Source organism: Quercus lobata, chromosome 5, assembly GCF_001633185.2.
Source record: "Quercus lobata isolate SW786 chromosome 5, ValleyOak3.0 Primary Assembly, whole genome shotgun sequence".
NCBI lineage: Eukaryota > Viridiplantae > Streptophyta > Magnoliopsida > Fagales > Fagaceae > Quercus > Quercus lobata.
In genome coordinates this window covers 7,158,249-7,174,479 of record NC_044908.1, presented here as the reverse complement: position 1 = coordinate 7,174,479, position 16,231 = coordinate 7,158,249, and the positions used below count along the sequence as shown (strand labels likewise).

Below are 16,231 nucleotides of genomic sequence, written 5' to 3'. Positions count from 1 at the left end.
TCGATCCATCCATCAACCAAATTGAAGGATATTTTGTGTTCAAGTCAAATCCATATTACCATAAATCTAATCAATAAGTTTTGCAAGGAGATCGAATCAGAGGATCACTCTTTTGTAATCCCAGAGAATTGTACCACACAATCATCAACATAAATTCGCATTTGTGAAACTATTTTACTTGTTTGATTTATTTCAAACTAGAAATTTAGTCGCTTACAGTCAGAAGCCATGTACTATATCCCATTAGATGTTAACTATGCTATCATAACTGTGGTAGCTTGCACAACTCAGATGTGTTGCCTCATTAACGATGAGTAAGCCTTGCCCCTAAAATTTACTATATATGTTGAATTCATCATTTGAGTAGACTCCACTAACATAAACCGAGCGCTAGGCCTAACTGTTGTTTCGCATTTTCAGGGGCAAACCAGAGGAACTATCACTATCGTCCTTCAGTTTGAAAATCACAGCCACTGTCGACTCATTGAATTTGGTTATAAAACGTACCAAGGAAATAATAGGTTTGCTTAAAAGGAGATATTCTAGCTTGGATATGTTGTTGCGTATAATGGCTTAAAAAATGCTCTGAAATTCTGACCAATGATTCTTGTTTAATGTAGCGAAATTGGAGGATTACCGGAAGCTCGTGAAAATCATGAATAATCCTAGAAAAATCACCGTGGTCTTTAACGAGATGGGCTTCACGTCACTTGTTAAGGTTAGATCTTGTAACAGATACCTTTGGAGCTTTTAACTCTACCAGAAGTAGGGGCAAGTCATTATGAAAAAATCTATGATCATGACCTTTCGTACCATAATTTTATCACAATTTTAATATGATAGACAATGAGTAATAGATAAAAAGTGATATATCTATACGAACGAAATTAGTAGTTAGTTACAATTTACAACATATGATAGTTGTAAGAAATATTGTGATAAATGTCATGGTCTTAAAACACTCAGAAACTATCCATAGGATTAGGTCAAGTTTTGTAAAGGTTCAAAGAAAAGTGGGTTGTTTAAAGAATTTTGAAGACCAAGCTGTATATGGCAAGAGGCGAAGCTTATTTTTTATTTTTATTTTTATTTTTTTTCCTTTTTCTTAATCCTAAAAAAATGCAAGTAAAAATAACCTTACATTGAGTTACAGTATACCTAAAATAATGTTATATCATCTAATAAATTTTTATTGAATTAAAATTTAAAAAATCCCATTGTTAGATTATATTTTCTTATTATACGTAATATTCTTACAAAATTTCAAGATAATCACAGAATGATGGTTATTTCATTTATCAAATGTTTAAATTTTAAATTCTTTCATTTTAAAATTTTGTATAAAAGAATTGATAATCTGATATATATATATATATATATATATATATATAGCAGTAGAAAAGGGAGGCTTGAATTTTAGTTCTCTTTATAACGAAATGTAAATAATATATAATGCCATTAAATCTGAAACTCTTGACAATTAAAACAATATACTTCAATGAAAATAACATATGAATAATATTAATTTAAAAATCTTACAAGTTTGTCTTTGGGAAGTTGTTAATCAATCTCGAGCCTAATCTAAATTCATATTTCTTTAAGTAAATAAAAAATTTGTAACCAAACCGAGCTCATAGCTCTTCAACTTTTTCAAAATTTTTAACTTTTTTTTTTAATCTCTCTAACTTTTTTAACTTTCTTAATCTAATGATTTATATCAAAATATAATCTTTTAACTTTTGATTTAAACTATTCAAAATGTATTGCCCAGTGCAATGGATCTCAATCCTAACCAAATATCATGTGCATGGAAATGCTAAAAATATTATAAATTTTACGACAGTAAATTTATAATATTGTAATAATGAATGTAAATAATGTGAATTCAAAAAACATAATTAATGAAGACATTAATTGGTTACTGTTGATTGGTGACACACAATTTGTAAAGTTTATTTAGTAAAATTTGTAATATCTTTAACCCCACTTATAATATAATTAATAAATATTTTTTTTAATTGATGACACATGAATTTGTAAAATTTGTAGAATAAATTTTGTAATTTCCTTATTGTAATCACTCTAAGGTCAAAACCCTCCTACGAAAAGTCAGAATTTGGAGCTGGGCCACGTTTGGTCTATGCTATATATGTCTAGTTACGCTTTGCTGTGCTATATATTTTTCAAGCATGTTCGTAATGTTCCCTTCATCGATGTACTTAAATAAAGTTTTAGTAACACCCTTACACTTGTTACAACTGAATATTAGGTATACCTCATCTAAAAATTAGTCCTAACAAGGCTCATTTTGGATAATTGTTTTGCAGCAACAGGTCAACCTTAAAGAAATTGAAACAGAGAATGTCTTTTTGTTCTTTTCCGACTTGGACATTAGCGAAAATGAAATTTCAATTCTCAATTCAATTGATAATAACAAAAGTATGAAGGATCAGTACAAAATTATATGGATCCCAATTGTGGACTGGACGGTTGATCAAATGCAAACAAAGTTCGAGAAGTTGCGGTCTAAGATGCCGAATACTTGGTACAGGTTGCCAAAATTTTCATTCGATTTAGGTATCCAGTACATTAAGGAGAAGTGGGAATTCAAGAATAGGCCTATCATTGTGGTGATGAACTCGCAAGGGAAGGTGGTTCACCGAGATGCATATCACATGATTGCATTGGGAATAAATCCCCTCCGTCCGATTACTGGGGTTCCAGACTCTCCACTGCCCAATGGAGAGGATTCAGTTGGACAGATTTTGCTTGGCAGCCTCCATATAGATATACTAACTTGGGTAAATTTTTTAATTTTTCCAATAATTTAATGCATAAACATAAAAATGTCCCAGTGGTGATGAGAGGATTAAAGATACCTATTTTAAATAAATGGATTCATTTTATTGTTCAGTAAGCATATTTATACATAATACCCAAAAAAATTTAAGTTATAATCCCATAAAAAAAAATTATAGTTCTTCTAATATATATATATATATTTTTTTGGTGAGTTCTAATATATATATTAAGTGAAGATACACATATATGATAGGTTAATTATATGTTTAGAATAAGTGTGTGTGTGTGTTTTTTTATTTATTTATAAAATATAAGAATATCTCTAATGTACCTCTATTACATTCCTATTATGTCATTTGGTTTTCCACTAATATTTTATTATTTTGATCACCAACGAATCTTTAAAGAAAGTGTTTCATATAATATTCACGTAGTTTATAAATAGCATATGAAATATGGGTTGAGATAATATATATATATATATATATACCATTTTATACTAATAATATTTTTTACATCTAAAATTTTTCAAAAAAAAAAAATTCAACTGCAAAAAGAATTCTATAGATTTAGATAATGATTTAAAATTTTTATTTATTTATGTGTGTAGTTTTATGATATTTAACGCATACATACTTATATAATTACATATCTATACGAGTGAGATTAATCATCCTCCCCAAAGAATTTTTTTATTTTTTATTTTTTTAACTCAATCGCCATCTGTTTATCTCATGTCATGACATTTAAAATTTAAATAATGTGGCATATATATGCACATTACTAAATACAAAAAAAAAAAAAAAAAAAAAAAAAAATTATCATGCATGCAGCCTCAAGCAAATTTAATTGTGTTCAATCAAATAAAATTCCTTCATTGAAATTTCTTGTTCAATCAGATGAAGCAGGAGAAGTACATTTTCTTCTATGGAGGCAAGGATACAGTGTGGATTAAACAATTTAAAGAGCAAGTATATGCCATGAATCAGGTCTTTAAGCCTGCAAGTATTTCCATCGAGTTGTTTTACGTGGAAGATAAAGGGGAGATTACCCTATAGAAATTCTGGAACGGCATTGAGAGCTTTTTCCTCGGTTGGAACTACATCAAGAACATTTTACTCTCTGGGAAAGATAAGAAAACCGAATCGTCCACCGTGATGTCAACAATCCTTAAGTTACTTTCCTACAAGACTGAGAGTACCGAATGGGTTGTGCTGTGCAAAGGGTCTAAATTGGTGGACAGTGGTCATGGCACAACAATTCTGAAGGTCTTGAAGAAGTATGATCCGCCATGTACGATACCCATCACCCCTACGTTTGACTTTGCAAGTTCATTCTTGAATTACCATAGAGAGATTCTAAAGCTTCCAGCTGAAAAACCTGGTTGCTACCACTTCGACATCGCTGAGGATGCTGGAAAGATCACAGCAGCTGTAATGTGCCCTTTCTGTTCGGACCGCATGAAGTTGTCTAGCAGGTTTAACTGCTGCCACAGTGCTTATCGTTCTACCAAGAACGCACAACACTAGATGTCTGTGCTACTCTCTCTCTCTCTCTCCACTAGTACTTTTTCTACAAAATAATTGTTTTCTTGTCCAAGTTTGTTTCTAGTATGAGGAAGTTTAATTTTATGATGTGCAATGCTACAATAACGAGCATCCTGATTTCGTTGCAAATCTGATGCCATCTATGTAATCGTTTAATATTTTCATGTTGTAATTGGAGGGAGTTTTTATTATGTATTCAGGACACTTTGCTTGCATTTGTAGACCCTTTATTATTATTATTATTATTTTTAATGATTAGTCTTTTGTTTGCTTTTCTCATGGCATATGCGAATTAGCCAAGCAACGAATACACTCTCTTTGTTTCACGTTTTCAAAACAACTATATCATATATTTTGATAAATAGATCACGGATTACATTGTACAAAGTATGTTGATGAGATTAACATGTAGAAAATCTAAACTATAATTCCTTGTGACTCATAAATTTTAGCTCTTGGACTTTTTCTCTAATAAGAATAAAATATATCAATCGTAATTATCTGTCTTGATCATGAAATAGAGATTTTTGATTGATAGGTTGAATTATTTGCAATATATTGACCGAATCACTATGAATCATTCCATAAACTACCTTTACTTGAACAATCAACCTCACAATTGCTAAATGCAGTAACTCTTAATCTTAAGAAGAGGTAGATTTAATCGCAAAACATAGTTTGCTTTGACATATGCAAGAGTGGCATCTTCTATAATGAATACCTCAATACATTATTGGGTAATCACATATAGTATTGTGGGAACTATTCTTAAAGTTATAATCCATAATTTTGATAAAAAAACATAAAAATTTCCTTGAAATATATTTATATATTGAAAATTAATTATTCAAAAATCATATAATCATTTTATCAAGGGATTACTAAAATTTATATTTTATGGAATTAGATTCCTAAAATATAAGAGAAATCAAGAGATTAATTAGAGATTCAAAAATTTTAAATACGGTGTGTATAAATTGACAATAACTTTTGACACTGTTTCGTTGTGATTGTTTTTTGGAGGCTTAAGATGACAAGTTGAAATCATCTTCATGAGTGTCAAAAGTTGGTCAATGAGTACTTCAAAATTACTTTTGGATTAATTTCCATCACATTTATTATTTGTTCTTATCTTTTTGTCTCTTTCTTTGCTAATTTTTTTCCCTTATCTCTTATTTTCCTTCTTCTTCCTCTCTCTCTCTTCCCCCCCCCCCCCCCCCTCTCTCTCCCCCCTTCACTTATTGCATTCTCCATCGTCACTTTTTCATTTGTTGTCCCTAGTTTAGGAGTTAATCCTTGATAAGGGTTATTTCGAGATAATAAATAATTGAGTTAAGGCCCAAAGGGGTGAGTAACTGAGTATATGGAAATATGTTTAGGTGCTGGAATGATGACCTCTATTAATCTCAATTTGATCGTTAATAATTTGTGGGCACTCATAAATTATTTGACCTCTACATAATTTGATCGTTAATAATTTGTGGGCTCTCATAATTTGCTGGAATGATGACCTCTACATGTTTAAATTTCATTTGAAAACCGAATGTATTATACCTAAAGTATTAAACTTAACAAATTAATTAACCACGTGCTATAATATGAAGACACGAGATTGAATTTTCTTCTAACCCATTGAAACTGTCCTTCAATTGTTTAAAGATCTATAATTTTATTCTTATAATTCAATATTTACAATAATAAGGGTGAGCTAATTGAACTCTCAACATCTTAGTTGAAATACTATATATATAAAATGTTTGTTTAGCTACAAATTTTTTAACAAAGCTTAAAACATGATAATGAAGTACCAAGACATGAGGACCATGGACAAATCAGTAAAATAGGCATGAAAAGGCTAAAAACTTACAGGTTAAATGGTCATGACTGCTCTCTTTTGTTGGTCCAGGAAACAAAGATCTGCGGAACTTATTGAAACTATAGAAAAGAAAACAGCCATTACATTCTTCAAAAGTAATTATTGCTACTTGCGTAAGAATATAACATGTGAACCAAGTAGTAAATCAATCATACATACTGACAGATAGAAGACATTTAACAATCATATAAGCCTATAAGTTGTTACATCATTCATAGATTTCGATTCGGATTAGCTGAAGTCATTTATATATTGGGATCCATTAGATTCTGGTAGTCTTGACTAATAGACTTGGATGATCGGAGATGGCAACTCATGAAAGTTCTGCGCAGAAATAGAAGAATAGATTTGATCAGTTCTCCTAGATTTTTTATGAGTACCCTTTCAAGTGAATTGAGAAGGAGCTTCAAAAACAAAAATAAAAAATAAAAAATTACTAGACACTACCTTATCTTGAATTCAAATTCTAAATCAGCTACATTTCTTCTTGATGTCTACCTCTACCCATCTTGTTTTGTGCATTTTACTTAAGCTATTGTGTGCCGCCACATCCAGTGACAGTCAATTTAAACTGTTAGGTTTTAAAAGTTTAGAATAATTAACAAATCGTGAGTACAAACTTGTCTAGGTATAAATCTTAGAGTCTATAGAGTTTATTAAATAATGCTCATGGTGTGACAAGTAAGAACACAAGAAAATACAAGCTAAAGAGAGGAGAATTCAAATTTAGTGAAATCTGACCAATCGAAAATTAGATCCGATTGATCAAAAATTTCAGACATGAAATTTCTGCAGAATTCTATTTCGGCCCAAACTCTGTCTAAACGTTTTGGGTTTCAAGTGAAACACTTCTAGTATATAAAGGAAAACCCTAACTACATTTTCAAAGATTTTCAAGAAAGAAAAGAGTGCATTTTGTGCCTCTAATTGTAGATCTAGAGTTTTGTATCCAAAGCTCTTTCAAGTCTTCTACGAGCAATATTCTTTGAAGAAACTCAAGATCCAGTGTTGTAGAAGTTGCTGCATCAAGATCAATAAGTGAAGGTGATCTGGAACCTTTGAGTGAAGTCTCAAAGTCACAAGTAAGGCGGCTTATGTTGCTGTAAATCTAAGAAGAGAAGGAGTCCATGGATTCGTAGTTCACATGTGGTTGTGTCAATAAGTTATTACATAAGGTAGCATTAGATTTAGGGTTAAATCTTTTGTAAAAACTTCAATTCTCTTATAGTGGATTTGGTTTACCTTGAGAATAGTTAGTTCAAATTCTCCCTAGGTTTTTACCTTGAAACAGTTAATTTCATTGGTTTTCCTAAGTAATCATATCATGGTGTTATTTACTTTTCTGCATTTTTCCATGATATGATTTATTTGTGTTTAACCTAGATCTGAAAATTAATCTAAATAATCACTTGATTAATAAATTATGTTAAAAAATCTAGTTTAAGGGGTCTAAACAAACTCTCACAAACTCATCAAGTTAAATCATTTTCAGTGTTGCATTAGGAGAGCATAGAAAATCTTTAAGGGGTCTAAACAAACTCTCACAAACTCATCAAGTTAAATCATTTTCAGTGTTGCATTAGGAGAGCATAGAAAATCTTTAAGGGGTCTAAACAAACTCTCACAAACTCATCAAGTTAAATCATTTTCAGTGTTGCATTAGGAGAGCATAGAAAATCATTAGCAAGTAATAAAAAGTACTTGAAAATAAGGAAAAGGGTACTCTCTCTCTCTCTCTCTCTCTCTCTCTCTCTCTCTCTCTCTCTCTCTCTCTCTCTCTCTCTCTCTCTCTCTCTCTCTCTCTCTCTATATGTATATATATATATATTACTGGGGGTGTTCAAGAGATGTGTTTGTAACGCCTAGGTTAAGGGGAAAAAAAAAAGTCAAATTATTTTTTATGCCTCACATGTAACCCTGCCAACCCCATATTTTCCAACCACTCATTCTCTTAAAAGATCTCCCTCACCCTTTTCAGCTGGCCCTCTCTCTCCCTTTTATTTTGCTTTTTCTTCTTTTCTTTTATTTTCACACAACACTCTTCTCTTACACTCCCTCACTCTCCCACCGGTACCCACTCCTCACCACCACCTCCACCATCTTTTTCCGGCGAAGTTTACCGGAAAACTCTAAAAAAATAGTTAAAGGCTCACTCATCCCTATTATTTGAGGTAAAAATTCATAATATTTATATTCTTTTGTTACAGGTTCTTTTAATCTAATTTTTGGAAATGATATACATGTGATTTATGAGCTTCTTGGGTGATATTCTTGTGATTATGTATATGGGTTTTTGATTTGTGGACTTATTTGATGAGTGTATTTATGGTTATTACAAATAGTGGCTAACTAAGGATTGTTATGGTGAAGATTTAGGGGTTTTAGCTCTCTAATATTGTTAGGACATATGTGATTTAAAGTTAGGAACATATGTCAACATTTTATGTAATTGGCTAATCCTTTAACAAATGCACTTTACTTGTAATTTGGTAGATTTAGGATGTGTTTAATGCTTCAAGAAATAAGGTTTCAAGTTTAAGTGTTAAAACCATACAAATCTGTCTAGGAACCAAGTCAAAAAGTATTGTTCATTAAAACTCGACAGCTAGCATCTATCGAAATTTAAAGAGAGTTGTTTCAAGTCGAAGCTTGACAATTGCTCGATAGATAAGGTATCTGTCGAGGTTTATGAAGTTCAGATTTTCAGTTCGGATTTTCATCCAATCCGTGAATGTATGTTTGGGCTTTTTTTTCTCACAACCTTAAACATATATAAGGATTATTTTAAGAACCGTAAAAGGTTACGCACAGCTACACAAGAGCACAATTTCACAAGTGTGAAGAAGAGTGTAATCGGAAACCTAATTTGCCCTAGTTCTTCATTCTCTTCAAGAAGTTGATGTGTTTTGTATACTGTAGAGTTTTGTGACCAAGTAACTTCATGATCTTCATCGTGTGATGAATAGAAGAACTTTGCAGCCGACATCCTTTTCAAGTTGGTAATCAAATTTCTAATATATCATAGTATCAAACACTAGAAAATGTAGAGAATATTATCTGCCAAAACAAACAAAGTGTATGCTACTAACGTAGCTACTAGAGAATATGAGAGAAATGGCTAGTTTCAAGTCCTTTTGGAGTTTTGACCATAGCTTTTCCGAGCTTTGGTCAAAACCTATGCAAATGATGTTCCTTTCTGATTTCCCAGTATGTTGTAGAGTGGAAAAAGTATAGATGTTGGTGTTGGATCTTTTTGTGCTTGAGACAAAACTTGGGCCTTATATTTTAGTGGCCCATTTAATTCTTTGGGTGGCCCATTTTATGGGGCCCAATACATGCAGCCATATATATTTTTTTGTGGGTCTTTAAGGCCAGGTTTTGTATTACGAAGATTTGGGCTCTTACATCCAGTGTGGGAATCTTACCTTAAAAACATTGGAGACACTGTAGAAAGACCTTTGCTGATATTTATCCATATAATTTTAGTACTTTAATTGAGTGCTTTTAAAAATAAATTAAAACAATAAAAGTCGTGTAAGTAATATAACTTGGTTTCCTTTATTAGAGAATCCGGATTGGAATCCTCCTCTCGATTGTTACAACAATTGAATTACTAGAAAAAAAAAAAAAAAAAATTGAACTAAACCATTGAACGATGAAAATCTGTTTAAGATTATTTCACAAAAGAAAAATATCTGGACAACCATCAGAGAAAAAAATAGCAATACTGCAATAGTCACAACAAAAGCAACTCAATATTTCAAAAGCAACAATGATATACAAGGAAAAAAAAAAAAAAAGAAGAAGAAGAAGAAGAATTGAACAAAAAGTTCTATAAATAAACTAGAATTTCTTATTACCCAAAGAAAGAATGAGAGAGGGTGAATGAAATAATTACAAGCTCTACTATTTATACTACAAAAAAGAGCAGTTACTTCATCTCAAAAAAAAAACAGAGCAGTTACAAAGAACGGAGAAAAAGGGTGGGAAAACTAAATACTATAATGTGTAATAGTATTTAGCAAAAAAAAAAAAAAGTGTAATAGTACACAAGAACTGCCAATGACTTTGTGAGATTTCAATTTTCTAGTTAACAGACTCCAATTCTCGCACGTGTTGAACGTGTCTATCACTTAAATGAGACGGTGTCATTTCTCGCAATTTTTTTCTCTTCTCACTTAAGCAAACGAGGTCATTTGCATCTTTTGCCTCGTTCTTCTAAAATGCTGTCATTTCCTCTGTTTCATTTCTTTGCTTTCCTTCAGTTATAGCAAAAAGTTTCATATATTACATGTCCAATTCGCAAAAAAGATTTTTGTATTTCTCAACTTTAAAAAAAAAAAAAAAAAAATTTAAGAAAACTAGATGCTTTGAACTAAGTCAATTTTTATATTATTGTCACATATTTAGTAAATAGGAGCTATTTGGTATGACATTTTAAACAATAATTTTCAGTTTTTAAACAACATTATATGTATTTTTACACATTTTTTTATTCACACATATTTTCAAAATATACAAACAACGTTATTAGAACAACCTTACCAAAGGTTACCAAAAAATTATATCTTTTATCTCGTATGTAGCAAATAAGCTACTAAAAAACTATAGGATACCAAACTTATACTATATGCTATAATCTGTCCTGCTTGTGAAATAGAGAGACCTAATACATATATCCATATTAAAGTTCGCTAAAATCCATATTAAAATATACGCTCAATCACGTTGGGGCCCGGGGCCAGGGCTCCCCTGCCCCAAATGTCTCCCCCTTCGAATATATTACAAAGTAAGCTAAATTGTTCAAATTCAGCTGAATTTGATCAATTGCCCCCCTCCTCCCAAACATCTCGCATTTTTTTAAAGCCTAAGTAGGGCAGACTACGAGTTGGGTCATTTACTACTATGTGGGTTGCTTTATTTCTAACAAGTAAGCTTCTGTTTCATCAGACCCTTTGAGTGTATTGAGAAGTTAGTTTAATTGTGAAAAACTCACTCTTTTGGGTGTTAGACGGTCAGAGCGATGAAAGCCATCCACTACAATTGTGTATGGGCATTTTGAGACAGGCTTCTCCAAATATTCCAACTCTTTTTCTCTACTCCCAAGATCACCTTTCAAAGGCATAGCTGTCACTCCAATGCTTTATCCTCTAGGGACATCTACCACCATTCTCATATATATTCACTCACATATAATATAATACTCCCACGTGTATCTTGGTGTCATGAATGCAAAATTTAATGTTAGCGTAATATATTCTCTATTAAATAGTAAAAAAATTACACACAATTACCTTTTAACATAAACCAGTTCTTAAAAAAAAAAAAAAAAATGCTAATGGATGCTCTTAAGACAATGATTAATAATCTATTTAAAAATATATTTTATCGGAAAAGGAAATAAAAAATTAATATTTTGACAGTTTTTTTTCATTTCTCATAAAAATGATATTAAAATTTTTCTAAAATAGATTATTAACCATTGCTCTAAGAGTACTAATTAACATGACTACTCTTTTATTTGCATTTTAGTTCTTATATGTGCAATGGCAGAGTTAAGAAAATTTTTTTTTTTTTAAGGTAAAATGGAGAAATATATTGTTGATGCCTTTATTTATTTTTATACATATTTTAGTACATGAGAGAGAGACTTTTTATCATATTTTTATTTATTAATTAATTATTAATTTAATTTTCGTGGAGGAAAGACTTTGTATCATCTTATGTTTATAGATTGACCCGTATAACAGGCATCTCAAAAGGAAAATGGGTAGTGTAGGGAGATCCCAAGATTCAAGATCAATTCAGATCTCGTATACTAAATTGATATTAATTAAATATCTTCCCAACTATTTTAGCATCTGATATTGTTCCTGGAAATAACGGGAAAGGACAAATTCTTTGTAGGAAATATTTTTATATTAATCACTTGCTATATATTAACATAAATTCAAATAATTGCCCGATTATCAAGATAATTGAGATTAATCACGAACTAAATAATAGGGTAATCACATTAGTAGAGATTGACAAATGACAAGTAATGAATATAGTCTTTCTTTATTAGTATTTGAAGTAACCATGCAGGTGAATCACGTGCTATTCATGTAAGTCTGTAACGATTTAGAAAGACAATGAGAATCTTTTCGGCCATTTGTTTTTAATGGAAGCTTTTATTCTTTTTTTCGGCCATTTGTTTTTAATGGAAGCTTTTATTCTTTTTATGTCAAATATTGAATTAGTCTAGTTCCATTCAGGAAGTGTGACGTAGTTATAATAACATCATCATCAACCAGCTGGATCTTCCTTTCACAGGTTGAATAAATAGAGCATTAGATCTACATTGAATAATTATATCAAAATAGGTTACTCTCCCACTAACCTACTTTTTCAAAACAACTATATATTTACTTTTTTTTTTAATAGAAAAATAATTTAAACAACCGGCGTTCATGTTGTTTCTTTTCCTTTCAAAAAAAAAAAAAAAACCCTACCCTTCTAATACTTTATTATTATTTTAAAAAAAAAAAAACACCCCATGTTTATCTAAAAACAAAACTAAATATCAATAAGAAAAAAACTAAATAGTTATAAAAAAAACCTACTGTTCTAATATTTAATGTAATTTTTAAATTTGAATTTATCTACTGTCAGTGAAGTTACACATTAAGAGATTTTTAAGAAACTAAAATTTAGGATTTGAAATGGAATAAATTGTTGGGTTTAGTATGTGCTAGTTTTTAGGAATATACATACACACACACACACACACACACACACACACACACACACACACACATATATATATATATATATCTAAATAGAGAATGTGTTAATTTTTAGGAAAAAAAGGTTTCTTGGGTAGTATTTTCTTTTTTATTTTTGAATTTTGTTGAACTGCAATTTTAACCCTATTTTTTATTTTTTAAGAATAAAGATTATCTGCAAAAATCTAATTAGATTAAGGGTATTTTTGACATTTTTTGAAATCATAACTAACTTTCTAAATTCTCTTAACATATAGAGATTATTGTTCAAAAAGAAACACCCCACATTTATCCAAAAACAAAACAAAATATTAATTCTTATAAAAAAAAAAAACTAAATAGTTATCAAAAAACTAAAGTTATATATATATATATATGTATGTATGTATATATTGATAGACCCGATCATACCGTTGTAGTCCATAATCATGGGCAAGGACGAAGGTGATTCCCAGATTCGTCCAGCCAGTAATGGTCACCAAACAAGGAAGAATATCCATCCTCGCTCATTAATGAACCATTACAAAGTAATGATTAGCCTCCATACCATTGGGAGGATAACCCGCCATTAACAACTTGTAGAGGCGTTACCAGGAGAGAATAAAGTCACCATTAAGGCTCCACCAACGGCTAGAAAGAAACACCTGTGTACATGTATATATAGCCATGAAATCCAAAAAGAGAGGTACATATACAAAGAAATAATCTAGCCTTTTCATACTGATTTCTGAACATTCTTTGGCTAATTTTTCTGACTTTGGCATTGGAGGCTCTGTGGCAGGTACCACACCAGTGACCCACATTTCTTCTTTTCACTATTCACTTTTCAGGGTCGGATTGGCTAAGGACGACTCCAATCTGGACGATCACACTTGATTGACGATTCGGGCTTCATCAGTTTGGCGTCGTCTGTGGGGAATGATTACTCTTCAACACATGATTTGAGAGTACTGTTCCATTCAACTCACAAGTCCAGATGGAATCCAATACTAGCCAAGATCCTGTTGCGTTGGCCCTACAAATTCAGTCACTCACACCCACTGTGGAGGAACTTACCAGGCAAAACCAGGAGATGAGGTAGCGGCTGCAATAGGAAGACAACCGTACAGACGTCAACAGAGATGACGATGAAAACAGTAACAAGAGACGAAACAACACTCCAGAAGAGGCAAACTTAGATCTCCTCAGGGAGTTAAGAAAGGAGATGGACGAATTGAGAAACGTCATTAAAGGAAAGACGGACCAGAGTTTGGACAGGATAGTCAGGAAGACAGATTCACCTTTCACCGTGGCCATCCAAGAGTGCCTGGTGCCCTCTAAGTTCCGTCTGCCTCAACTCGAGCCCTTCGACATGCTGAAAGACCCGCTGGATCACCTGAATACATTCAAGACAACCCTGGGTCTTCAGCAACCCCCTGATGAGATTCTGTGCCGCTCCTTTCCCACTACCCTCAAAGGGGCAACCAGGGAGTGGTTCAACAAGTTGCCAACGTCATCCATTGATAATTTCGAGTAGCTAAGCAGCTACTTTGTCCGTCATTTTGTCAGCGAACAACGTCCAAAAAGGACTGTTGACCATTTGCTCACCATTAAACAAGGAGAGAAGGAAACTTTGAGGTCTTATGTAACACGCTTCACCCTAGGAATACTAGACATGGATGAAGCAGACGATAAGGTGCAGCTTACGACCTTTAAAGCAGGGTTGAAGTCTAGAGATTTTGTGGCTTCCTTGGCTAAAAATCCTCCCAAGACGATGGCAGAGGCGTTATTAAAAGCACAGAAGTATATGAACGCTGAAGAAGCTTTGGCAGCCATAGATGGAGCAGAAAAAACCAAGGAAAAGAAGAAGGAAAATGAGGACAATCGAAGAGGACAAAAAAGAGATCGAGCTGATCGACGGAATGACGAAGGAAATAGATGGAGAGAAGACAAGAACCCTTGTCCAATGAAGTTCACACCATTAGTGATGCCTGTTGACCAGATTTTGACCGAAATAAGAGACGAACCATCTCTTAAATGGCCTAGGCCACTCCACTCATCACTTAGTATGCGCAATAAGAGAAAATATTACCGTAATCATGCATGCAGCCTCAAGCAAATTTAATTGTGTTCAATCAAATAAAATTCCTTCATTGAAATTTCTTGTTCAATCAGATGAAGCAGGAGAAGTACATTTTCTTCTATGGAGGCAAGGATACAGTGTGGATTAAACAATTTAAAGAGCAAGTATATGCCATGAATCAGGTCTTTAAGCCTGCAAGTATTTCCATCGAGTTGTTTTACGTGGAAGATAAAGGGGAGATTACCCTATGGAAATTCTGGAACGGCATTGAGAGCTTTTTCCTCGGCTGGAACTACATCAAGAACATTTTACTCTCTGGGAAAGATAAGAAAACCGAATCGTCCACCGTGATGTCAACAATCCTTAAGTTACTTTCCTACAAGACTGAGAGTACCGAATGGGTTGTGCTGTGCAAAGGGTCTAAATTGGTGGACAGTGGTCATGGCACAACAATCCTGAAGGTCTTGAAGAAGTATGATCCGCCATGTACGATATCCATTACCCCTACATTTGACTTTGCAAGTTCATTCTTGAATTACCATAGAGAGATTCTAAAGCTTCCAGCTGAAAAACCTGGTTGCTACCACTTCGACATCGCTGAGGATGCTGGAAAGATCACAGCAGCTGTAATGTGCCCTTTCTGTTCGGACCGCATGAAGTTGTCTAGCAGGTTTAACTGCTGCCACAGTGCTTATCGTTCTACCAAGAACGCACAACACTAGATGTCTGTGCTACTCTCTCTCTCTCTCTCTCTCCCCACTAGTACTTTTTCTACAAAATAATTGTTTTCTTGTCCAAGTTTGTTTCTAGTATGAGGAAGTTTAATTTTATGATGTGCAATGCTACAATAAAGAGCATCCTGATTTCGTTGCAAATCTGATGCCATCTATGTAATCGTTTAATATTTTCATGTTGTAATTGGAGGGAGTTTTTATTATGTATTCAGGACAATTTGCTTGCATTTGTAGACCCTTTATTATTATTATTATTATTATTATTATTATTATTATTATTATTATTATTATTATTTTATGATTAGTCTTTTGTTTGCTTTTCTCATGGCATATGCGAATTAGCCAAGCAACGACTACACTCTCTTTGTTTCACGTTTTCAAAATAACTATATCATATATTTTGATAAATAGATCACGGATTACATTGTACAAAGTATGTTGAT

At 32.4% G+C, this 16,231-nt stretch overlaps 1 protein-coding gene across 1 annotated transcript; it reads left to right on the top strand.

Moving 5' to 3' along the window:
• Positions 1–224: 224 nt before the first annotated feature.
• On the top strand, positions 225–15,927 carry LOC115989662 (protein SIEVE ELEMENT OCCLUSION B-like). The gene is made up of 5 exons (XM_031113469.1): positions 225–314; positions 421–521; positions 621–718; positions 2,328–2,801; positions 15,147–15,927. Exons 1-5 carry the CDS (start codon positions 229–231, stop codon positions 15,774–15,776), a joined length of 1,389 nt encoding a protein of 462 aa, XP_030969329.1. The 5' UTR covers positions 225–228; the 3' UTR covers positions 15,777–15,927.
• The last annotated feature ends 304 nt before the right edge of the window (positions 15,928–16,231 follow it).